The 25,874-nt window shown below is 45.5% G+C and overlaps 2 protein-coding genes across 5 annotated transcripts in view; one reads left to right on the top strand and one right to left on the bottom strand.

Moving 5' to 3' along the window:
- Positions 1-21,435, top strand: part of LOC144132956 (HEAT repeat-containing protein 5B) — a 55,333-nt gene extending 33,898 nt beyond the window's left edge. For 2 of the 3 annotated variants that reach the window (XM_077665711.1, XM_077665709.1), the window contains 16 exons: positions 2,263-2,514; positions 3,335-3,438; positions 4,074-4,151; positions 4,271-4,339; positions 4,879-5,052; positions 5,768-5,978; positions 7,252-7,536; positions 9,115-9,277; positions 9,828-9,943; positions 10,756-11,058; positions 11,772-12,017; positions 13,847-13,995; positions 15,601-15,823; positions 17,447-17,592; positions 18,126-18,323; positions 18,962-21,435. In XM_077665711.1, coding sequence (XP_077521837.1) covers positions 2,263-2,514; positions 3,335-3,438; positions 4,074-4,151; positions 4,271-4,339; positions 4,879-5,052; positions 5,768-5,978; positions 7,252-7,536; positions 9,115-9,277; positions 9,828-9,943; positions 10,756-11,058; positions 11,772-12,017; positions 13,847-13,995; positions 15,601-15,823; positions 17,447-17,592; positions 18,126-18,302 — 2,696 coding nt within the window. In that variant the 3' untranslated portion in view covers positions 18,303-18,323; positions 18,962-21,435. Of the gene's footprint in view, positions 1-2,262; positions 2,515-3,334; positions 3,439-4,073; positions 4,152-4,270; positions 4,340-4,878; positions 5,053-5,767; positions 5,979-7,251; positions 7,537-9,114; positions 9,278-9,827; positions 9,944-10,755; positions 11,059-11,771; positions 12,018-13,846; positions 13,996-15,600; positions 15,824-17,446; positions 17,593-18,125; positions 18,328-18,961 lie in introns of all 3 variants that reach the window. The other variant, XM_077665710.1, reaches the window with a different exon arrangement.
- Positions 21,426-24,658, bottom strand: LOC144132963 (MAP3K12-binding inhibitory protein 1-like). 2 transcript variants are annotated; one of them, XM_077665727.1, is made up of 9 exons: positions 24,504-24,658; positions 24,269-24,400; positions 23,809-23,889; positions 23,634-23,742; positions 23,476-23,541; positions 22,622-22,780; positions 22,445-22,542; positions 21,940-21,999; positions 21,426-21,760 (listed from the first exon to the last, which is right to left on the bottom strand). In XM_077665727.1, the coding sequence occupies exons 1-9, from the start codon at positions 24,546-24,548 to the stop codon at positions 21,653-21,655; spliced, it is 858 nt and encodes a 285-aa protein (XP_077521853.1). In that variant the 5' UTR covers positions 24,549-24,658; the 3' UTR covers positions 21,426-21,652. The 2 variants fall into 2 exon arrangements, with proteins under 2 accessions (XP_077521853.1, XP_077521854.1); XM_077665728.1 differs by lacking the exon at positions 22,622-22,780.
- Positions 24,659-25,874: the final 1,216 nt, after the last annotated feature.

The raw sequence follows: 25,874 nt of genomic DNA, 5'->3' as shown, positions 1-25,874 counted from the left end.
AAGTAACGGGCCTATTACACTACCTTGCGGTACGCCTGATGTTACATCAATTAAATGGGATGAATGGTTATCAATAGAAGTGTATTGTTTTCGAAATGATAAAAAGTTTCTTATCCAAGAAATTGTTAATGAATCGAGGCGCAATGATGAGAGTTTCGCTATTAAACGACAGTGTGGAACGCGGTCAAAGGCTTTAGCATAGTCTAGGAATATACAGTCGATTTGAAGATTTTCGTCCATACCGTGAAAAAGCTCATTAGTAAATTCGAGTAGTTGTGTTTCACATGATAACCCTTTTCTGAACCCATGTTGTTTTGAAAAGAAGAAACCGTTGCCTTCTAAATGTAATGCCGTGTTGGATGCAATGATGTGTTCGAGAAGTTTGCAAGATATACATGTCAGAGATATTGGGCGATAGTTAGCAACGTCAGTTCGGTCACCGGATTTGAAAATTGGAATAACTTTTCCAATTTTCCACTCATATGGTATCTCGCCTGTTGAAAGTGATTGCCGAAATATATGAGTGAGTATGACGCTGGAATGAGCCACGGTATGTTTCAAAATTTTCGAATTGATCAGGAGCACCTTAGAATCAATCTGTTACAATGTATGTTTCGCTCACTTTGTGCCTCTTCGCAATTAGTTGGTCAGTCTTCACAGTTATCCAGCCGATTGGTTTATGGCACTTCAAGATCAGCCGGTCAGTACGTCACTTATTATCAGTCAACGATCGGGCAGTGGCTGATCAGAACCAATCATTTAAGGGGAGATGAGGGTCTTAAAAACTTGATTCTTTTTGTCAACACAACCTGTTGAAACTTGGCACACAGATGTATCATAGAATGCTGATTTCAAATACGCATTTAGATTTCAGATATCTCACCTGGAAAGAAATTTATAGCAAAATAACATCCCAATTGGGTCATTTCTTACGGGCCTTTGTGATAATTTCTCAGTTAAAAGGAGCTTCTTTAACAATATCTAGACATTTCCAAAGATCCACCGCACATCCTAAAGCTTTCCTTTTTCTTTTAAACATGATAGATTAGCAATTAGGCCAAGTTTGTGATAATTACTGCCACATTGATTTTTCTTTCCAACTTTGCTATCCATTTTTTATCAACAAAACAAATTTATAGCCATTTTATTAGCTTTAAGATGTGCTGTGGGCCGTTGCAAATGTTAGCTTATTCTTAAAAAAGCTTTCTTTTACTGATAAATTACTGTAAAGGCCCGTAAGAAATGACCTAATTAGGATATGTTGATTTGGCATATTTTTCCTTCCAGGTAAGGTATTTGAAATCTTAATAGATATTCAAAATCAGCATCCTATGATATACCTGCATGCTAAGTTTCAGCAAGATATGTTAACAAGTAAGAAAAAAAATTTTAAGACCCTCATACCTCCATAATTGGCCACTGACAGAGAGCCATTTCGTCATTTGATACTATTTGGAATTGGTCGAAACGTTGGTCGGGCACAACCAGTGAGCTGGTTGGGTGTGCACTGAAATAAAATCATTCGGTCAGTCTGTCGCAGTTCAGTTTATCCGGAGTGTTTTTGAATTGAACATTTGGGCAGTTAGAGCTGATAAATTTATCACTTGACGGCTCTTCAGGATTAGGTGGATTAGACGGTGGTTTAAGCAAAACGCTATTTAAATAACATGAGTGGGTTCTCTTAAACCGTCACTCGAAAGATGGTGCCCCTTTCAGTTCTCTTTTATCTTCTCTCCTGTTTTTCATCCTCCTAGACACAAGACCTTGCTTAATAATTTACCTACAACTGTTGCAATATTCGCACTGTACAAGTTTGTGCTTCAGCCATGTCATCCTGTTTTGTGCGATTTCTTTGTGTTCATTTTGTACAGTGCAAATGTAATTACCTATTGTCACCCAGAGCCATATGCATTGACTAGGAAATTCTGCTGAGTTCAAGTTGTACAGTATCATTTTGATCGGTCTTAACATAAAACCGAGGAAATTGTAAACTGAGGTGGTATTGGTTTATAGTTCAGTGCATAAATTGCGAAATTTTGTTTGTGCGTGCAAACCTTTTAACACTCTGCCCCACCCTATCACAAATAATATATAAAAAGCAGGCTTGCATAAAACAGACGGCCTGATTGGGCTTTATCCTGCGTGTTTTCACCCATGAACCAGCCTTTGTTGTCATGCATTTGTAAGCAAGGGCAGCAACCGCTTTTTTTTTTAAAGGAGCTCAGATTCGGTAATTCGGGGTGTTCAAAAATGTTGCTGCAGACACGTTGGCATCTACTGTGGCTGCCGCACCTGAGAGGGAAGGAGATGCTGACAATGCGGATGAATTCGATGATGATGAAGAGGCCATCAAGGCTGGAGAGGAGCCCATCTCACATCCAGCAGTGGGACCGCGGTGGCCCACCAAGGTCTTTGCCGCCGAGTCCCTGCACAAGATCATCACGCTGTGCGAGGGCCACAAGGCCCACTTTGACCTCACTCTGGCACGGGAAGAGCGCTCACTCAATCCAAAACGTGAGGCTGTTCTTTCGCATATGCTATATAGAGTGTCCTGTTATGTAGCGCCCTGTAAAGTCAGTGCACCATATTTATATCTGTAACAGTGCGAAATCTTGCATGAGGAAAATTTCGTTCCACTACTTGTGGCAGTGCCTGCTTGCAGTCATGATGATGATTATGATGGTGATTTTATCTTATTAGCACAAGGGCATCTTGGCCAAAGAGGGCCCTGGCTAACGTGTTTTTGGTGTACACAGGGTGGGGCTAAAGACCCACACAAAGCAGATGCTCAAGGTAGTTGGCCACCACTACAGTGGCCTGCCTGGAAAGAGAAAGAACCAGTTAGTAGCCAGTGCTAGTTGAAATCTCTTAATTGGAGCCTTAATCACACTCTTAAAGCTGAGAAAATAGTTTGGAAGTGGCAAGGAATACGCCTAAGGATGACCCCCAGAAAACATTGTTTTGAGTGCACCAATCGTAGCAGCCCGGCCATTGTCTCTCCCGTTGTCCACTGAAGCAGTATACTTCGCAGCTGGCCACATCAGTATACAGTATGTCTTTGGTTTTCCATTTGGCCCTTTTGTTCAGACCTGCAGAAGGCTGTAGTTTAGAGAGTTGGTGCATTTTTATTTTAATGAAGACGCTTGCATCAGTGTCATGTTGCCTTGTTTAGTGTTCTCATTTGTGCAACCCTTCTCATTCAAATGGAAATGCACACTTTCTGTACCTGTTGCACTGTGTTTGATACATTTGTGCTTAGCTTGTGTGTTCCGTTTGCTAGTCTGTAGCCTAACAATTAACAGCAGGTGTTGCCATACGCTTGGTCTGCTTGCAGAGGACTTCCTGGTGCTGCATCTCTCAGACTTGGTCCGCATGGCATTCATGGCAGCCACTTCAGATAGTGATCCCCTGCGCTTGGAAGGCTTGAAAACATTGCAGGTGGGTGCATGTGCGTGTCGGTTGTGTTTGCAGGTTTAGAACCCTGGCATCGAGGCCAGAGAACTGTTATAAAATTTGATTTCTTGAAAATGTTGTTCTGTGCTTCTTCATGTTTCCGATTTTGAGGATCAAAATTTCACCCATTATATGAATTTATGAATTCCCTAAAATTACTGCAAGTTTATTTCTTGCCAAAGGGCATACAGAAACAGCACTTAGTGCATATGGGCAAATTTTTGGCCTCTTGGGAATTAGTGTAAACATTGTCTCTGCCTTCAGAGCATGTGAAACCTTAGGTTTTGTTCTGAGATGTAATTAAATTGGTGAAGTGTATAACTTTAAAGAGCAGATTTTTTAGTTCATGTCTGGGTGTTTATTTTCAATATTTCTGGTCTTTATTAACAAGTAGAAGTTGTGTAGCAAATCGAGAGGGTCAAGATACAAATCCACTTTAGTGCTTTTTGGAGGCATTCATTCATGCAGTTTGTCATGAGCAGTACATACGGGAGTTTGAATTACATTGGCTCTCAAGATGGTGGAAAAGGGTAGACCGCAATAACTTTTTGCACACCCAAATAACTAAAAGAAGCCAAAATGAGGCCCCTGGTGTAAGCTTGTTCTTGTTGTTCTTAAAGCTCATCATCGACAAGTTCTCGCAAGTGCCTGAGCCAGAGTTCCCCGGTCATGTCATTCTGGAGCAGTACCAGGCACAGGTGAGCTTCTCATGCTTGCCTGATTAGGGCACGGTGCATAGCGTCACTTCTTTCATGTTGAGCAACAGTGGCTTAATCCACTCCTTTTATTTTTCTTTCCTGCTTCTCCGTGGCAAAAGGTTGGAGCAGCGCTGCGCCCTGCTTTCTCACCTGAAACACCATCGCACGTCACAGCCATGGCCTGTCAGGTATGTGGAAAGGTTGTGGTGTGACACCGATATGTGGCCACTGACGTGATGTGCATTCTGCATGACCAGTCCCTCGTGTTTAAACATGAATGGTACCATTTTGTCCTCCTGGGAAGCGAACCAAGGTGCTCTGGTTTGCGTGTGACACTTGCAAGTCATCCAAGCTGAAGAACAGTCTAAGCTGCCTTGCATTGAGAATGAACAGTGCACCAGCAGCTGCACTGTGTAGTTTCTGAGCAGTGCACGAGAAAATGAGTGGTCCAACATTCTCAGCAGCTGCGCTTCTCACTTCCTGCTTGTGGAGTGTGCTGTGGTGTCTCATTGAGTGTGGGATTCTGTGCAGTTTGAGACGACTGGTTTGTTTCATGGGTGAAGCAGCTGCATTTTTACAGGACAAAATGCACAAATGCTCATGCTTACTGAGCTTTTAGTGCGCATTAAGGAAAACCAGTTATAGTAAAAAAATGGTTGAGAGCCCTTCATTATGATGCGCATAATAAGCTTTTTCATTCAAGAGTTTTTTTCTCTCTCATGTGCAGGTCTGCAGTGCATGGATTGGCAGTGGTGTGGCTCGCGACCTGAATGACCTGCGGCGCGTCCACCAGCTGCTGGTATCTTCGTTGACCAAGTTGCAGAAGGGGGCCAACTCGCTGCTCTACAATGAGAGCGCTTCAACCCTCGAGAAGCTGGCCATTCTCAAGGCATGGGCAGAGGTGAGAAGAGTCAGGGGACAGAGTTCCGACTTCACAAAACACTTTTGCACAGAGGCCTGGAGTCAAAAACGGAGGAGAATGCTAAGGACTCGGCAGTACAGCCTTTGTCGAAAATACACAGCCTGCCAGGTTTCCTTCTGGGCCTTGTAGCTCATTTGGCATAGGCCGCATTCCAGATCTCTTGTCTAGTCCCCACCGTTCCGGACCTTAGAACTTCCAGGGGTGCTGCAGGCTTCACTACTCAGCTTGGATGCAAATCCCTTGGGCTGTACATTTTTGACGAAGGCTGGATATGCCACAGGGTTTGCTGGTTCATAATCTAAGAAAGCAAAGCGGCAGTCCACACTGAAAACAAGGACGCATAGAAGACGGAACATGTGCTGTCTTTTCAAGAAACAGCCAGTTAATGTTGCATCCCATTCTGTCTTCGTTCATCCTTGTTCTTCTGTAGCCACTGAGTGCATTCAATTTGTCACATGCAGTCGTCTCCTCTGTGTCCTTGTCCTTGGTTTGTGTTGTTATTCTTGTTTATTGGCTCGTGACTGGGCTAGTTGTGTGCGGTTTTCCTCTCTGTGTACTATCCCGTTCTGCGCTGGCATTTGTTAAAACGGCCGCTAGGCATCTGTGTATTTTTGTATTTCTGTTTTTGCTTTGGCTGCCCTTTCAAAATGACACCATTGCCAGCGAGCTTAATGAAGTGTGGACTTTGCGACAGGTGTACATAGTGGCCATGGAGAAAGAGCACGAAAGGTCGCCGCCTAAGCGAGCCAGCGGGGACTCGAGTGACCTGGAAGAGTCCGATGCCAACGAAGACGACGTGGGTGGCAGAGAGTCACTGCTGAAGCTGGTTGCTCCTGAGCTTCTCTGCCTGAGCCGCTACTGGCTGGCTGCTCTCAAGGACCACGCCTTACTATCATTGCCCGCAGGTAAGCCTTAATCATTAACTCAAGCCAAGCGTGTCAGCCAGACCTACCCTGTTCAGAGAGCAATTAATTATTTCAAAGGCCATGTTGCAATGCAGCAGCACAGTGCAAGGATGAACTACCAAAATTAGCCTAAGCAATAGTTCATGGATCACCCATTTTTGTAAACCTATATGACAAGTACAATTCTTAGGTGCACACAGCCGCATAGTGTATCCTTTGTCTGCAGTTTATTCGTACCCCTGCTGTGCTGCAGCCATCAGTCACTTTGCGTTGTGCTGAAGGGGTTAAGTACTACTGTCGTACCCTTTATATGCTGTCTTCTTTTTGTAGCTTGGTTGGAGTGGGAGGTTCTCGGGATGCAAAGAATGTGAGAATGTGACCGTATTTTAGATGGGAAGCCTTCTCTTATGATCCTTCTTTGCTGTCCTTGCATGACTTGTGCTTCCTTTATCATAATCAGGAGGTTCTCAGTTGGTTTATTCTCAAGAATCCCCAGTGACTTTGAAAAGGTGCTGAGGAACCTTACAAGTATTGACGTTCGTTCTTTCCTGCCCAACATGCATGCAAGAAAAAGCAGGCACCGCACCTCAGAAGTGCCCCAGTTCAAGTTTATTGTAACTGACTCCAGAGTCAGTCAGCTTCTGTGGGGTGAAATGCTTAGGAAGTGGGTCTTTGACCTTCACATTGCGTAGGCAAATACACATTGGCACCTTGTGCCTTGGCCAAGCTGCCAATGTGTCATTACAAATTCATCATCATTACTTGAGCCCAGTTGTAGCAGTGCAGGCTTTTGCAGAATCTCGCAAAGTCTTTTAGTTACCCAACTAGAATCTTGTTTAAATATGGTCAGCTATTAGGCGCTAGGTAATAAAAACACACCCTAATACTGTACTCTAAAGCCACAAATCCAACTTTTAACTGCTCTGTTTTTGACTAGCATGCTGCTGATCAAGACATGTGACCTGATCGGTGTCAGTGTCTTTTTTTCTAGAGCAGAATTCTGCATATGAGATGCATATTGTATTTCGAAGGAGGAAAAGGCAGAAATTCTGTGACCACATTGTGAGAGAAAGAGCAATGGCAGCAAGCACGCAATTGGATATAAGTACAGTGGATATCAGTTAGTACTGCTGCTTCTGGTTATTTCATGGCTAGTCCTAATGTGTGGTTGTGGAATTTTTTTTTTCGTGCCTCGGTTTGTGGTGTCACTATGCTCTCTCTCTCTGGCATTTACTCCGGCATCATAAGAAGCCACATTTTCAACCCTTTACAGAGTTTTCGAGCCAACTTCCTCACGATGGCGGCGCCTTCTACACGTCCGACACGGTGGAGTCGGCGAGGCCGCATTACCAAGATGCATGGCCGCCCATTCTGCATGCCGCATCGCTATGGCTGACACAGGGCGGTGGCTTTGAAGGTGGCCTGCACCAGGAGGCCCCACCAGATGGCCTCGGGACCGGGGGACTGCGTGGAGGGGCCTCGTTTCTGCACCTGTCTCGCAGCTCCCAGCCTCAGAAACCCGAGGAGATCAACCGTGACTGGTTCTACTTGCTCTTTGGTGAGCAGGGTGTATTCTTGGGATTGTTACTGAAGGTACACAGAGTATGAGGGTTGTTCGATAAGTAGGGTAAAAGTAACAGGAGATGGTGCCACAATTCAGTTTTCTCCCAGATGGCGCTTGGAGTGACCATCACATGCAGTCAGAGCTCATTTCTGCCAGCACCGACCATCAGTAAGCTTTTGACAGCTGTTTGCTCTGTGGCGATTTTTGCCAAAATGAAAAAAGAAAGGTGAATTTTGTGCAGTGCTGAAATATTTCTATTCCAAACATTGTGCAGACTCTGCACCATGGTTGAAGGCTATTCACTATACTGGATTATTGATATAAACATGACCGAACTTCAACTCAATGTGATCCATGTCCTGGACGTCGCCATTCAGAAATGGTATCAAAAGTGGAAGACTGGCGAGTGAAAGTGTGCGAGATAGCCTAGACTGTAGGTGTCTCGTTAGACATTAGAGATGAATAAGCTGATGGGGTACTGCGATTGCTGATCATTGACCAAAAGCGCATCCGGACAGACATCTCTAAGCAGTGTTTATCGATGCTTTCTCGTAACCCACAGTACTTTTGGTATCAATTTGTGACGTTGCTGAGGCTTGTATACATTATTAGACACCAGACTCTAAACAGCAGTCAAAGCCTGATGAAACGGCACCAAAAAAGGCAGACAGTTTGTGACTGGAAAGATGACGGCCACTGTCTTTTGGATTCCTAAGGGTAATCTGTAATGACTACCGAAAAAGTGACAAAAAGTTAATGGGACCATACTATGCAACACTTCTGGGTCGATTGGAAGAAGGGTTTCATACTAAACGGCCAAGCACAGAAAAACTTCACTTTCACCGCGACAACGCTCCGCCCCTCAGGTCAGTTGTTGCAGTCACCAAATATCACCAATCAGGCCTCAACTTGGTGCCTCAGCTATCTTATTCTTCGGCTTTGGCCCCATGTGACTTCTTCCTGCTCCCGAGCCTGAAGAATTTGCTCAGTGCGAAAAAAGTTTTGATCAGAGTAAGAGGTAATCAGCATTCTAAAAGACTACTTTTGGAACCTCGAGACATCCGATTTTTTCGAGAGGATAAAAAAAATCAGAGCATCACTAGACAAAATGTACGGAGCTGGAAAGGGACTACGTAGAAAATTAAAGCATCATTTCCCCGAACCAATGTATTTGTAATTCTTTTTCACTATTTTTATCGAACGACCCTTGTAATTTGTACCCGTGGCAGCTGCATTTCAATGGCAGTGAAATACAAAAATGCGTGTGTGCTGTGTGGTGTTAGTGCATGCGAGAGAGCTCCAGGTAACGAGAATTTTGGGATGTCAAATCCCACATGCCTTGCATTGGCGATACCTTGTACCACTTTGAACAGCAGAGGCAGAGCATCTGCCAGGTATCTCGCATGTCAGCTGGCTGTAGCTGTGGCATGTGAAAATATATTAGTCGAAAGGAAACTTACGCATTCGTTTGTGTGCCTGCAACTGATTAGCCAGTTAGGGAAATGAATTGACTGACTGCCCGGCCCTAGCATTGATGGCTTCGGGCGGCCTGTCCCACGCTTTCTCTCCCAGGCATCTGCATGGAAGCCCTGTGTGGTCAGCGGGTGTCTGAGACACCCGAGTGTGTGCCCATTTGCCTCCAAGCACTGCACCAGCTGCTCAGCCACCCTCTGCCGAGCGAGATCCTGGGGAAGGACCTGCAGCTTACCGTGGAACTTTGCCACGTCCTCCACAGGTACAGCTGCTTTGAGTTCGTTTTGTTTGTTCTCGCTCACAACTCATTGGTATTACTGACTGCTAGCAGCCGAGTGCCTTTAGCATGGTACCCTGGAAAAGATTCAAGCATGCATACTAGGCGCGCACGTTAAACCATCCGCACTCTTGGTCCACCGGCAAGGGGCTGGGGCACCTAGGAGGCGAAATCCACACACATTTCTGCTGCCTGAGTCAGTGGCTATCTCCCCGTTCATTTCCCGCTCAGGGCCTTTTGCTGAAACAACGCCCCCCAACTGTTACTCAGAGTGACCCAATGGGGACGCGAGGTCGATGCGGGAAGAATGGAAGGGAAGGTGGTTTACAGTGGTTCTTCGAAAGAGCTTCCATTGGGAAGGAGAACAAGCAGAGCGGCCGCCTGTGTTCTGCCCACAGACACCCCACGGAGGGGTCTCTCTAACAAGCAAACTGCAGCAATGGACCCGCACTCCGATCGCTGAAGAAGCCCAGTCCCCTTCAGTTTGGTGGTGTGATGTGCAGCAACATGTTCTGCTTTCTTGCTGGCGATGCAGGATGCTGTTGGCAAGGGACAGCACTCAGTGCCAGCTGATGGTCATGAAGATCGCCAAGCTTGTCGTGACCGCTTGGCAGGAGTCATACGATGCTGAGAGGAAGCAGAAGCTCAGAGGTAAGCATGGGGGCCGTACAGTTAGTGAGGTTTTGGAGCTGAGCTGTACAATTTGAACTCAGTATACGTTTGTATACACTGGTACACAAAAGAAAAGCTTCAAGAACCGAATCAGGTACCGAATGTTTTGTTTTCAAAGATATAAAGAATGACTGAGGGCAACAGCATGAACAAGTGGCATTTGCATCTTTCAAAACAGTGACAAGGCACAATGATGCGACAAACATTGTTACATTTTTGTGCATAAATTCGGTATATCTCTCTTTTTTTTTACAAGAAAATGGCTTGTCTGGAACACAGCTGAACTCACTTCAGCATCTCCGTGAGAATTGTCATTATATGTCACTTTTAACAGAAAACACTCTAACCCTGTGTTTGGCGCATCATAGCCTCAGTTCCTTTTGCGCTGTTAAACCCGATATAACGAACTAACTGTCATTCTATGTGAAGTTGCCACGGTGGCTCAGTGGCTATGGCACTCGGCTGCTGACATGAAAGACGTGGGTTCGATCCCGGCCGCGGCGGTCAAATTTCAATGGAGGCGAAATTTTAGAGGCCCGTGTATTGTGCATTGTCAGTGCTGCTTAAAATCCCAGGTAGTAGAAATTTCCAGAGCCCTTCTCTATGGCGTTCCTCATAGCCTGAGTCGCTTTGGGACAGGAAACCCCCATAAACCATAAACCAACCATTTTATATGAAATTTGTAAACAAGCGAATTCCCTGGAACACAGTTTCAGGCTCTTATTGTGTCCTCTACAGCTTATTATACAACTAAAAGCCATGAGAAAAATGTGTACTGGCAACATTTGCAGAGGTGGCCCCCGCCAATCAAGAGCCCCGCGGCTTGGCCGAGACGGTGCTGGCCACCGTTGGCGAAGGTGGCGAGACCGGGGAGCTGCCAGCCGGCCAGTCAGTGGTGCAGGCACTGCTTGAGGTGTGCCTGTGCCTCCTGGTGCGTCAGCTACCACAGCTGAGCCCGCAGCTTTCCTCCGCGTTGCACGGGGTCAGGCACAGGGCACAGCAGGGGTCACGGGCACTCGACCCTGACTCTGGCCAACTCATAGCCGCAGCACTGGGAGTGATTGCCGATCTGCCACAGCTCTGCTCGCCGGCTGGTGAGATCTGTTGGCTTTTCCGTTCATGCATAATGCACCGGAGGCCACTTGGAATTTCTTTGAACGTATGCTTGTCTTGCTCTGTATGTATCTTTAACTTGTAGCTGCAGGTTGGCTGCGTAAGTTTCTTCTCTGTGTAGAGAAGAATTCGCAAGCTGGCATGGCATTGTTGCATAAGTAATTTTGGAGTTGAGTTCTAGCTACTAATTGAGGACCTACAGGGGCAAAGTACTGTACAGCAATAAGTTCTGCAGACTGCCTAGTACTTGTTGCTTTTCTTTTCTTGTTCACTTTGGCTGTTCATCATATCTCAGCTCATGCAGCCATTCCCTAGTGCATCTTTCATATTGTTTAATCCTCGCTGTACTTTATTTGATTGCTACAGCAGTGACCTAGTGGTTTGAGCATCTAATTCATGTGCAGGAGGTGCAGGGTTTAATGACCAGAGCTACCAAGAACCCACTGGATTTGCAGTGGGTGCAAGCCTTTGTATGGCCTGGTGCTCGGTTTCTCCAGGGTGCAAAGCTTGGAAAAATTGGTCTCTGACCCTTCCTTGTACAGAACAAAACATGTTAGCCATGGCACTCTTCAACCAAGCTGCCTCTGCACCATTAAAATCAAGCCATCATCCTTGTCTTCCTCGTCACAGTTACTTTGTGTGATTAAAAGTTCTCACGTGATATTTGTAGTTCTGGTGTTGTTGTGGCACGCAGGCTGCCTGATGGTGGTGCCCACCATTCTGTTCCTGCTGACGAGTGTGCTCAAGGAGGTGGCCGTGCAGCCCTCCCAGCCAGCTGGTAGTGGCAGCCTGGTGGTCACCATGGCGCCGGTAAATGCCGCCCTGCAGGCACTCAAGACGCTGGCCCTGCTGCCCCTGCACCAGAACACCGAGCACAGCAAGCAGTGGGTGGCCCTGCTGCGGAGCACCCTGTCACGGCTCATCGATTTCACCAAGACCAGTGAGCCACTTTGCTCCCAACTAAGGATCGCTGCACGCATTACCGCAATGGACACATCTCATCAATGGTGGAGCACCAGATATGCCAGTGTCTTAGTTCATGCATGGAAATATCGTACGGCATCGCCATCTCTGTAGAAGCCTTGCAGTGCAATGCAGCCACTGCAAGACAGAAGTTCTCATTATGGTCCATTCCATGTGTGTTAGTGCAGTCTGATAGTTGAGTCAAGGATAAACAAAACACAATTTTATTGTCTGAGTGTGCCTGCTCACGGTGAAGAGTGAACATGGAGGTCTTTTTGTGTTGCTGCTCAGCTGTGGCACGAGAATGTACAAACGTGCACACAGCTTGCCTGCTAAAATTGATGAGGCCGCAGGGCAAGGATTTCTGATCTCAGCACTGTAGTCAGTTTACTTCTGACTCCACCTGCACATAGGGGAGGCCATTAACACGTTCACTGTGACAGCGATTTTTGGAGTCCTAATGCCTGTGCATTGTGGCTGTCTGGTGGGCCACCCCTAAATTTTCTGGGGTGCAGTGTGATCCACCAGTGAGCCACTGGCCCAGCCGGCTTCTTTGAGCTGCCAACAGATGGCTGTAGCGACCTTACTGACCTTACTGACCTGTCTCGTGGCTTCTCTGTGTGGCTCAGCATTTTTGGCCACACAATGTGATAAGTGACATGACCCACTGGTGACCCGTGACGCAGTGAATGTGTTAAGCAAAGCAGGGCGCTAACTAAAAATCTTTCTGGCCGCACCTGTTGTGCTGACGGCTTCTTTTGTAGCACTAAGACTGCAAATCATGCGGATCCTCCCATATAAGCACAAATCAAAGCATTCCCTGTCCTCTTGGAGTCTCCTTTTTTTTTTTTCTGGAGCATTAGCTTTTATTAGCTCGTTCCTCAGTTTTGCGCCGTCGTCCTTGTTGGTGTCCGCAGCGCCACCTGCTTTGGTTGGCAGGTGGCAAAGTGAAGAGGGAAGCCCCTGTTCAGTTTAGGGGAGAGAGGTTGGCAGTTGACGGGTGGCCTAGTGGCTTGGCTGTGGAAGTGGTTGGTTCAAACCCCACTGCCGGACAAGGATGGGTACAAGCGTCGCCTGACCCAGCTCCCGGCTTCTTTCTTTGCTGTCACGCCATGGCTGATGGTCAGACATACACACTCATAACCGTCCTGTGATATTTTTATCTTTTTTCGAGACTGAAAAGCTTGAATCTACATTGACTGTTCAGAGTTTAACTATGCTTAGACTCTGGACATTGATCTTTTTTTATTAACATTGTGAAAAAATGCGCAGCTGCTTAGAAATGCATAAGTGGTGAATGTTCAGCATGGTCTGGTGTATTGTGTAAAACATTTCTATTTAATATATAAAAAAGTCTCGTGTTCAGTCAGCCTCTTTCCTGTGTGGACATGAAATGCATATTTCTCACATGCTTCTTTTTTTCATGCATGCTCTCTTAAGGGATTGAGCTCAGGCTCAAAATGGGTAAGCACAATTTCTTTACACCAAATGCTGGTGGCTGTACTTCTTTGGAATATTTCTTTTTTTGAGCCAAACGTTGGAGGCTTGAGATCAGTTTGTGGAGTTGATGGAAAGGTCACCAGAAGCTTGTCAGGGTTGTTGTTTGCAGAAAACAGCGAATCCTAGTTGCAACATTGTCTTGTGAATGCAGCATCTATCTGTGAGCTCAGCTGGTGCAAATTTCTTTTCCTTTTCTCGATATGGTGTTGAAAATACTATATGGGTAAAAATAACCCCTGAAGTGTTATTCTGTGTGGGGTGCGACATAGTCATTATGCTGTGACATGTGCATAATGTTGCTTGCAGGTGAGGAAACTGGCAAACTGGATGACATCTCCATGCTGCTGGCCATCGCCATGTTTGTACTGAATGCACCCAAGGAAGTTGTCCAGGTCGCTAACCTCCAGTATCCATGCATCAACCTCTTCAAGCATGGATTGCTCAAGGAGGACATGGTAATTTTCTTTACCACATTACGTTGCTTTTGAAAAAGACAGCTAATTGCACTGTGCCGGGTGCTTAACTTGTGGTGATCTGAGCAGCTGTGGCAGACCTGCTCCGATCACCACACGTGCCAGACCTGTTGCATTGATTTCAGATGTATTCTGGATTTGTTGACACACCAGCTTGGAGGAGCGGCTCACCTGTAGCGGTAATAGCCTTGTATGGTATATTAAGTGCAATCCAGCGCGGCTGATAAGGCATGCACCTATAACCACGCAACAAGCTGCAGGATTTGTAGCACTTAGTAATAGTATTTCTACTCTTTCCGTCTTTATGCAGGGACCTAAAAGTGCAGAAGCCCCTGCACCTCATTTCGCTGTCATCTATATATTGTTGTGACTTGTAACAGGCCATGTATTGCATTGTTAAGTAAAAGGGGGAACATGCCAGTACATGGCTTGAGTTCTGAGCTAAGTAGGCAGGTAGCCAATGGAAGAACGTTGTACACATGCAGAGAGCGAAAGAGCATCTTAAAATTTCACCAGTTTCTACATTTGGTGTGAGACCGCTTAGGAATACAGAGTTTAGGTCACGTTCAGAGCAGCGGAGGAGGCCACGTGCCTGCGTGTTCTCTTTTCATCATCATCATCAGCAGCAGCAGCGGCGGCGGCGGCTTACTACACCCACTGCAGGGCAAAGGCCTCTCCCATGTCTTTCCAATTAACACTGTCCTTTGCCAGCTGCGCCCACCCTATGCCTACAAACTTCCTAATCTCATTCGCCCACCTAACCTTCTGCCGCCCCCTGCTACGCTTGCCTTCTCTTGGAATCCACTCCGTTGCCCTTAAGGTCCAGCGGTTGTCTTGCCTTCGCATTACATTCATTCATTCATTTTTATTTGTTCTTCACAACATGACGTACACATTGTGAAAGGGGCCAAGAAGAAAAGCCGTTCCTTTACGGCTTGAAAAAAAAATCTTGGTCCCCCCTGGCATTGACGGCAACGAAGCAACACAATCCAGAAACAAATGTACAGAAAAAAGTATACAGAAATATACAGAGACAAACAAAATTATAACTTGGCATTTTTATGAAAGGTATGGCGACAAGCTCGTGGAACGGTCGGGAAATAAAGACATGCAGTCATAATGAAACAGTGGCTAAATATCTGTACAAGGTGTTTTGTTTATGAAATGTGTGGTGTGTATTAGGGACATGCAAATTAATAAAACAACGCCTTCAGGTTCCGGAAATTTAGTCCTAAAATATCTGTTCCCGCTTTAATATGTTCATTTAGTAATCGAGGCAGGTTATTCCTAAGACTCTGAAACCCATAGTTCGTACGGCATTTTGGCACTTTCCAACGGTCTGTTGTCCTCGTATTGTAGGCCGCGTTGCCTATTAATTCTAAGTTCGACATGCCCTGCCCAAGCCCATTTCTTCCTCTTGATTTCGACTAGGATGTCGTTAACCCGCGTTTGTTCCCTCACCCACTCTGCCCGCTTCCGGTCTCTTAACGTTGCGTGCGTTCTCTTTACCTGTTAATTTTTGCATATTTTACCTTTCACATGCTTGCCGTGGGTGACACACTAACTACATCACGTCGTTCTCCCCAGGTCCAGTTGTGGTGTGTCCAGACCCTGAGGTCCATCTTTCAGCACCAAGATCGATCTGTTTCGACGCCGTACATCCACAGCTTGGGACCCAGGGTGGTGGAGACACTCCTCCGCTCTGCAGATGACCTTGGCACCACGACGGGCAATGACGTGCGCCTCAATGTGGCACTGGAGTGTCTGCAGACTCTGGAGACGCTCTTGGCTGCTGCACCAGCTGATGGAAGTGAGGACCGCTGTTTTTGTTTCTCCGATCATTTCAGTTGACACTAAAGAGAAGGAAAGAAATGCAAGTTTGGGTGTAGGTGAAATGGTCTTGCATTTTCCCCAAAAAATATTCTTTTTAACTTTTTTTTCAAACAGAAACGTTGCCGAGCTGTGCTGAATGCTCTTTGCTGCTGAAAGCAATTTGAACCAGAACGCTATAAAACATCATCAACACTTAAGGAGGGACACTGGTCTTTGGGACCAAAAAATGACCCAAAAATAATTTTTTTTTTTAAATGACATTTTTGGAGCCTATAGCTATTATTTTCCAACTCTACCAGTTTTCTCCTCCTGGAAATTGGCATTTTGACCATAATATTAAATTTAGATCACCGTGTGGGCTCAATTTGTGCAGGAGCAGGCGATTTAACACCGTGCAAATTTCGGACACCTGGCTGTCTTAGTACGTCAATATCTCAACGTCTAGGACAGATAGACATGCCATATTGTTTGCTAAGGGAAGCTGAAGGCACAGTGTACGCAATAATCGAAGCACAATTGTTCAATCATGCTTCAAGAATTTATAATTTTGCAAAGTTTATCGATGCATGATAATCACACTTTGAATGCTGCTATTCTAAGTGCTGTAAAATTACTAATGAGGGTAAAATGAAAAAAAATGCTTTGATTGTAGCACTCTTTACTCGCCATACTTTGTAGCCATGGGTTCAAAAATTCTTTTTATTGAGCCATTTTTTTGTACAGAGGTACTAATAAATGACCAATTAATATTAATTATCTTAGGAACTAACAAATTAATTAAAAAACCAATTTCATATTTGAAATTAGTATAAAAAACTGAGCAAGGTGATACAGTTTGACTAGGATTGGACTAAAATTAAGGAAAATAGGCCTAAGACCAGCGTCCCAAGAAAGCAGGACCTTCAGACCCCCGAGCAATTTGGCGAGTTCTAGATCGGGAGCGAAAATGCCTAACCCCTCTCACACCACAGCTAATGCTTAAACATTTGCGTTACATGCTTGTAACCATCCTGCGAGTTTTTATTCATCCACAAGTTGCACATACTGCATCTCATTGCAACATGTGCTGCCTGTTACTGTCCTAGTGAGGCACAAGTGGCTATGCAAACTATGCTGCTGTATGTTTCTCTTCAGTTCAATCCTTGCTCTATCAATCCTTCTTGTTGTATTGTTGTAGTTGCTTGGGGACACAAAGTGTCCACTGCTTGCTATAGACTTTTCTTAAGCAAGCTCTTGATAATTCTCAAGGCATTGAGAAGTTTGGCAGAGGTTAAGCAATATTTCGGGCTCATGAAGTTTGGCGTACAGGAGCCGAATTTATTTGATGAACTGCACACATTTTGTTTAGGTACAATTGCTTTTTTTTTTTCCCCGAGCTGTATGCATCTATTCAAGCCAGAAACAGCTACGGCAGGGTGTTTCTGTGCTGGGTTTGGGTGGGCTTTTTCTGGTGAACGTACTGTATGTAACAGCAGTGCGGAGACTGGACGTGAGAGAATGTGACAAGTGAACTTGGTCACCCATGAATAGGAAACTGCCGTGGCTTTGCAGAAAACGACATTATGACCTGTACCGCTTTGTTTCCTTTGCTCTATGGCAGAGGCCCACATGATGCTGCTGTATGTGCCCGTGCTGGTGAACTTGCTGCTGGATCCTACCACCCACCAGGCTGCCTCAACTGCCAGGAGAAAGCTGCACCAGGCGGCTCTGGGGCGGCTCACCCGAGTGGGACCTCAGTACCCGCAGGTACGTTACTCGCTGCATGTTCGCCACACCGCTAGTTGCGCTACTAGTCGGCATGCAGCTGACCAGTCCATGTTGTGTAGTAGCCAGCTGTCATCTGACCCTTTACATTTATGAGGTCATGCAACAAATTATTATGTATATTTCATTTTTTGGGCAATCGAAAACAGTGGTGCAATGCTTGGTTCTCAAAAAGCTAATAGATAGTTTTATGGGGTTTAACATTCCAAAGCGACTCGGGCTATGAGGAAAGCTGTAGTGGAATGTTCCAGATAATTTCGACCACCTGGAGTTCTTTAACATGCACTCACATCGCACAGTACACAGGCCGGCCTCTAGCGTTTTGCCTCCATTGAAATGCGACAGCCGCGGCCGGGTTTGAACCTGCCTCGTTCAGGTCAGCAGCCGAGGACTGTAACCACTTAGCCACTGCTTCATTGTACTAGTGATGGGTGTTGCCTGAAGGTTCCAGCAGATATATATAGCATGATGGTAAAGTGCCTTGTGCGGAGGGAAAGCTCAACTGTTTCTTGCAGGAGTTCCGAGCTGTCATTGGACGGTTGCCTCAGCTGAAGTCCAAGATTGAAAATGCTGTGCGGACGGGCAGTCGAGGTCCAGAAGGTGAAAGACCAGGGATTCCCAAGACAATCTCAACCAACCAGACCACTCCTAGCATCAAGCTGAAAACAGACTTCAGCAACTTCACTGGCTGAGGCTCATCGGCATCCAGCATTGTAGGTGTGCTAGCAACTCAGCTGGGTAAATATAGAATAGGGTTTGCATGCAGCATATGCAAAGCCAAATGGAAAACATAGCTTTATGGTGATACCCGTATGGCCCATGGTTTTGGGACTAGCGTAGGGCACGTCACGCAAAACAGCAGTGGCCCTAGCGGTCGCACCGCGAAGCACTGAATGGAGAGGACTGGGAGATAGGAAGTGTGCCTTGACAGAGCAGCTAGGAGAGACGACCGCAGCGTTCCTAGCAGTCGCTTTGCGAACCACTTAGTAAGTAGAGACTGAGGGAGCTTCACGCAGCTGCGTCACCATCCGTAATGTTCTCCTTCTCACAGCACTTGGTGCAAAATATACTGTGCCTTTTGTTTCTCCATAACTTTCACTTCCTCATGATGCAAAGCATGCCCCGGCATGAGTACTCATGTTTTGAAACCTAATATGGTGCAGTTATCGGCCACAGTATTGTGGCGAGGCCATGTAAAGCACATACCCGTTAGAAGAGTGGGCCTTCAAACAAATTCCCACAGCTGTCACTGTATAGCGTCCTGCAAATATCGTGAGGGAGTTCCGAATATTTTACATGTGGTTTCCATCCAAGGCGGCCCAAGTGCTTTAGGCATGGCATTCTTTTTCAGGTGGTGCAGTTCCTTGCTGCAAGCGGAGGATAACCATCTCGTGCTATGGGCGAGACGGCAGTGCCAACACTCAAGAGCCATTTCTTTTCATGGCTAGCCTCACACTGCAGTGGTGCTGTGGGAGACATCGCCTCTGGTGTCCAAGCAAGACTTGCAGGCACATTACTGTAACGTCCTAGAGAAAACGCGTCTAGTTTTTGCAAGGTGACCACAAATGTCTGGTTCAATTTCTTGCATGTCCTTCACTGTCGCAACTGTTATTTACCTAGAACAATGGCTATACATGTTGTCTGCTGGTCAGACACATTTGTGAAATTTCTACACTTTTGTGAAGAAATTTTTCTAATCCTCCTCTTGAGCCATTTTATTGTCCAATTTTCAAGTTTTAAAGGGTGAAAAAGATTCCTCTCCAGCACTGCCTCCTTCCCTTGTATATGTGTTGTGTGTACAATACGTTGCAACTCGTTACCACTACATGATAATTGATTTCACATAGCAGATACATAACGCAGCTTAGTTGCGAGTAGGACTTTGGTAGGTACTTACTGTGGACATTCACTTCTAAATGGCATATCCTGAACTTCTTCCAATTTACCTGAACCCTAGTTAGTGTTCTCAACCTTTAAAGGGGCTCCGAAACACGTTTTATCAGAGTCACTAAGTCTGTCGGATGTAAAGGGGTGTTTGTGGTGAAATCACCTAGAGCACGATTTTTTTCAGTGACATTATCAAAGCTAGTAAATTGCGTGCAGCACCTCAGATGCCTTTCCCCATCCCGTCATCACTCCTGCTGTACTAAAAGCTCTGCCAATGCTGCAGGATGCTTGCACTGCTACTGTGTGCAAGCTCATTATTGCCGGGTTTGTTTGACCAGTTTTATCTGCTCCAATCGACACCTTTCGGAATCCCGTAGATAGTTACCACCTGCATACTACTGTGGCATGACAGAATTATGAACGGGGGCAGGGATTTAAGATGAGGGGGGGGGGAATGCAAATCAAATTTTGGAGCAAGTATTTAAAGGGATTCTGAGGACAAATCAGAGCTGACCTAGATTGATGCGTTACCCCATCATAATGGCAAAGAGGCTGCTTTCACTGAAAACTGAGCTCATAAGTTATAAAAGAACAATGGGTAAAATACACGTGTTGCAAGCAACGGCTGTTTTTACGAGTACAATTCGGTGACGTCATAGGGGACTTTTTATTGAATAGAGCAGAAAAACAATTACAGTAGAACCCCGCTATAGTAAACTTGGATATAGTAAAGTGAAACTGCAGTCCCATTTCACCTCCCGTAGATGACTGTGCATTTTATAGTAAAGATTTCTTTCAATTAAAGCGGCTATAGTAAGGAGGGTCTGGCCGTAGCAACGTACCTCCCGTGAAATGACGACAACACGACACGCATGAGGCCAACAGTCAAAGGTAAATGCTTACCAAAGATGATAAAACAGTGCCCTTTGAGATAGCTTCACCAGAGCCATGCCATGCTCAGGGCCATGCCGTCACCAACAACTGATATAGTAAGGATTTTTGCTGGTTCAAGTCGCTTTACTATAGAGAGGTTCTACTGTACAGCAGAAACTCGACATGATCATGATTTATAAATTTTAGAATGATACGAATTAGTAAAATTCACTGGCCGGAGTGCACTGTGTACATTGCAAATAATTTCGGGTGTTCCGAACACACTCCCGCATTACTGTGGCGCAAGCCACAAATGCACCCTCGAACACAGAGTACTGCACATCGCTGGCATTGCTATCGTACGCTGCACAGCGCAAGCAGTGAATCTGGACAGCCGAAAACAGACCTGCGTGAATGCATTTCCAGTGGGTCTGTATACAAATTTTTTGTTTTGGATGATATGAATATTTTTCGCGACTCCGTGAGATTAGCATAATCGATCTTTCTGCTGTGCCCAAATACTAAGGTAACCTTTGCATTGCTACTGCTAGTGCACTTTTGCTTTACAAGAAAGATAAATGAAAACTAAATTTGCAGGAAATCCATCACACTAGTGTCGAACGTTTCGAATTTGTGCAACAAAATGAAAATTCGGCCGTGAAGGCAACTTTTAACAAATCAACAATGTCGCAAAAGGCACGCTGTTGGATTTTACCCAGAGGACAACTCCATCCATTTAGTCTCCAGTAAGAATTGATCAACTTTTTCCGACCAAGTGAATGGGTCGTCACCATTCTGAAGAGAATAGCCATGTAGCTTCTTAGCCTGTGGGATCTGTGCTAAGAAGTATGTGTGAATGGTCATCTTGCGAAATCAGCCTGTGGTGACGGCACCTGTACTTGGTTTTTGGTCTTTAAGTTTACGAAAGCTGCTTTTGTTTAGAGTGGTTTCTTCATGACTGAAGTGCTCCTGTCGAGACAGCTGTCGGTACAGGCCAACGTCTAAAAAGTGTTTCAGGGCCCCTTTCATTGTCAAAAGAATGAAAACTGCAGGTGTTGCCAGTAAAAAGGTATCTTTATTGCCGTGACAGTGTTTTGTTGTCTGGATTTATTGCTGCACGTGCGTAGGCTGTTACGTAGAAGCATCTGGTGCTCGCCAAGCAGTGTAGCGCATCTCTGTTACTGCTGTGGGTAACTGTTACAAAGGTGTGTAGAAAACAATAAATAGTGTGTCATGAAGCTGTACAGAATGGGGTGTCCTGTCCTTGGTGCGTTGCATCGCATCACAGTGCCATGGACGAAGTGGAGGGCTCCGATGCGGCTTCCGCTTTCTCCCTAAGACGACTCTGGAGCAGGCTGATCCTGTTTTCAATCTGGGACATGCTCCAATCCTATTCCCAACAAAAAACAATGCAAATTAACTTTGAAATTCTTTTCCAGTTGCCACAGAGTAATTAAGGTAATGACAAATTGATATGCACGATACTCTCAACAAGCAAGATACGGGAGCACATGCCGTTGGTGCATGAGAGAACTAGATAGGTTACACATTCCTGGCATGTGGACTTACATCGTATTGCTTTGTAGCATCTGCAGATGGACTATCGTGTGGAGCAGATGCTGAATGAGCCTGAAATCAATTATGAAGACAGCACAATGCAGATTATGCCAAACAGTCAAACATAACCTACTGTGAATAAAATAAAAAGTTCAAGACACTCCTGGAGTCTGAGGTCGCAAGCTGATGCAAGACCATCCCTTTGATCTGTTGCATTCCACAACTAAAGGCCCTCCCTCTAGTATATTAGTTAGTCCCTTGTTGCTTTTCAGAGGTTTTCAGACAATATGGGCCAACACCCGCTAGCTTAGCTTGCCACATTCTTGAATATCCAATTCCCAATATCGAACTGAATATTAGCCGTAAATAGTATACAACTTCAATGATTAAGAACCAGCAGGAATAAAAACAGAATCGAAATCTGATAAACTGACTCCATGTTTTATAAGGCAATCTGCAATAAAACTCTTTAAGAATTTACTCGCACTATAAAATAGGTTTTAAATGCATGACTTGCATTGGTACTGAAATAGTCCGGCGATATGCCTTCAAGGTACAAGATTCGGTCTTCAAGCTGCTTGATCCGAGTATAGACGTCGTGGGGCACAGCACATCCTGTCAGAAGTAAAGAAATAATAAATGCAAGGTTTTTACAGAAGACATAATCGGTGCCCAATGCAATTTGAATGTGTACCAGATTTCAGCTTTAAGTGTGACTCCATGTTGCGCAGCCTTTCTTCGATCCCTTCTGGCAAACTAGCCGATGACTCCTGCTTAACAGGGCTTTGCAGGTGACTGCTGGTTGGTCTCATAAGCTTTGTCATTGGCCCCCATTGGTTCACAACCCTAGAAACTAGGATTGCAAGTAGAAATGACTATTACTGGCAGTCAGCTGAGCTACACTACACTTGCACTAAAAGCACACATGGTTGCAGAAGCTACAACTGCACTGCCAGTAAATCGGGAGAGGTAGCATAATCATGCGCCTTTTTCTGTGCTTAAAAATCTGCCTCAATGCATCAGAAGCAAGCATGCGTGCTGCAAAGCATGCAGAGAGAGACTAAAGCACTGCAATGAGCTGTGTGCCTTGCAATAGCTGTTGCACAGCATAAACTTGATTGCTGAGTTGCTCTGCAACTCAACACCCCAGTTGCAAGCATTTGAGTTTCAGGAGATAAGCACTGCATTCCGGTCCATACACTACGATAGTCGGACACAACTCAAGAGCGCAGTGGCTTTTCTCAGTCAAACGACCCCCTTCCATGCAACAGGGCTGGCCCATTCTCATGAACCTGCTAGCATGACAATGCAGGAAGGAACTATCCCCTTTCATCTGCCACTCCCTGCATTGTCAAGCTAGCAGGCTCATGAGAATTGGCCGACGCCATTGGCTGGAAGGGGATCCTTTGAGTGAGAAAAGCCGCTGTGTTCTTGAGTTGTATCCGAATAATATAGACTCAACCTCAAAGTGCTTAGCTACTTTCACAATGCCATGCAGCTTCAGTTGAAGACCACAGTCTAAAGCTTACGACAATTAAGAACTCTAACCTTTGACATGGCTGTTTCCTCCCGACCTTGGCACAAAGACAGCATCGACTCGTGCACAACTTTGCTCTGGAAAATGAAGAGCACGGTGCGTCAAAAACAGCGTTGCACTCTATAAATGCAGCCTTGACCATAATTCGAACAACGGCACGCCACTGCACCTGCATCTCCGTCAATTTCGCTTCCTTTTGAGCAGCAGAACTCCTGAATGTTCCACTCATCAACTTCCTTTCGCTTCCTGGTCATGAACGCTTCGATCCTATCGTTGATCTGAGCAAACAGAAAGGCACGTGTCACTACACTCCATAATGAATTTGCTCAACTCTCGCCACTTACCACTTTCCGGTCAACTCGAATCTGAACAATTTTGGGGTCAATTTTAGGGGTAACCTGTTCAGTGCGTGATGGAAGAGTGTCCTGAACGGGAGAAAAGGTAGGCCAATAATTACACGTCCGGGTAGCTACAACAAAGCTGTGACACCCACATAAAGAAAAAAAGTCTAAGACAATATCAATGCATTACCAGCGCATGGCAGAGTTGGTGTCATTATAGACTGCGCCTGAGCATAGCATGTAACTAACTAAAGCCACGGAGCACAAAAATGCAGATGACGGTCGCGCTTAAGGCGTGCCATTCTCGAAAAAAAAAATGTTTTACGCCCTATTCGTGATTGCTATTCGGCGACCTGACGGTGCACTAAAAGTAAAGGCGTCGTCTGCAGCACTGGCTTTATCTCAGTTTACCTTGTGATGCGTTGTTATAATCGACGAGAAATAACGAGCACCTAGTACAAACCTTGTAATCCTGAAGATGGTGAATGAGCTCCTCTACTGCTGAGGCCACAGAGGCAGTGCATTCCACTGATGGTTCCGCAAAAGCCGCGTCGTACTCGAAGCGAAATGACTGCAAAACTCCAGCTTCCCGAAGCTAGAAGTACACGACAAACGCATCGCAACACCGCAATTGCCCAAACACGTCCCTACGCCGGTGAAATTATCACATAAAACGGCGGCGAGAGCTTAATACTTACAGATGAAAGCAGTTTTGAACACTGTTTCAGGCAGGCTTCCATCATAACCCACTCTTTACGACAGCTAGCAGTACGTTCACAACCGCGGGACGTCCGGCACGTCAAATTTCACGTGCGCAGGTGCGCAGCCAGGCGCAGCTTGTAAACAACTTATTGGAGTTGGATTGGATCGACTGGGACTGGAATTTGTTGGCTGTCGTTTTCTTTTCAGGCTTTAGTCATGAAAAAACTGCGACATCTTCGTCGTTACAGGTTAAATAGTTTCTAATATTTTAATTCCCCATATTTTTATTTGCTTATTTTAAATGTTTTTCAAGGAAATTTTTTTACATACGCAACTTTGGCATTGAATAAACTCACTAGTTGTTTTAAATACTGAATAGCCGCGAAGTTTGAATTTTTTCATACAGATTCAAACAGCTTGCATAACCGCTACAGAACAGCCTTCAGCCAGCCATCCACGTGACAGTGAGGAAGCGCTTCCAACTGCGCTGCGTAAAACTGCTCACTCCGTGCACGGTTTGCTGATGAAAGCGACATACGTGGTAGGGAACCTCGAATTCAGATTCGCACCCTACTGTCGGCCTAACCACAACGTATGCTGGAACGTAAGTTATGAACATCGCCTTAAACGCTTAACCCACTTCAGCAAAAACTCACGCACAACGGATTAATTTCCACTGAGGCACTTGTGCTGAGTATGCTTTGCTTATTTTACAAAAAACGACTTGTTCTTCACAGTACATTGTTACCGGTAGTCCGCCCTGCATCAAAGTCGCGCGACATGCACTATCGGGCTTTGCCTGCCTACACTCGTTTTAAAAACGCGTGGCGGCTAACCTTCGCAAAACCGCCAACTGCAGACCACACCGGCTTGCCTTGCTGTTGTCATCTGTTGGAGTGGCATATACCCACATTGGGGGATTGGCCAGGGTGCCTTGTACACATTCAAACCGGTGCACCCTCTTTCCTTGGCCTCCTCTTTCCCGACCCGTATCCCCTTCTTCCCTAGCAATAGAGGCGTTTCGGACCCGCTGGCGTGGGCGTAATGCCTATCAACCGAACTTTCCAAAGCCTAATTACATCTCTGGAGTAAAAAAAAAATCTATTCGTTCATACAAGTTGCATGTTAGCAAAGAATGTTCGAATTAAAAAAAAGTGTACAGGATGTCCAGCATACATTTAAGCCGCTATATTTTGCAGCCTGGGCGGGAAAACCGGGATTAAAGACATGCTAGACACAGGCTGACATGTTCCGATACTGCGGCCAAAAGTGAGGCCATTTACGAAATTCTTTGTCTTCCAATTTGTGCAGCCTTTGCGCTTACCTTCAAAAGAGACATCTCTAATTGTGTGTGGACTCTCCACACT

This window comes from Amblyomma americanum, chromosome 5, assembly GCF_052857255.1.
Source record: "Amblyomma americanum isolate KBUSLIRL-KWMA chromosome 5, ASM5285725v1, whole genome shotgun sequence".
NCBI classification, from domain to species: Eukaryota; Metazoa; Arthropoda; class Arachnida; order Ixodida; family Ixodidae; genus Amblyomma; species Amblyomma americanum.
The sequence above is the reverse complement of the archived record's forward strand: the minus strand, read 5'-3'. Positions and strand labels throughout refer to the sequence as shown.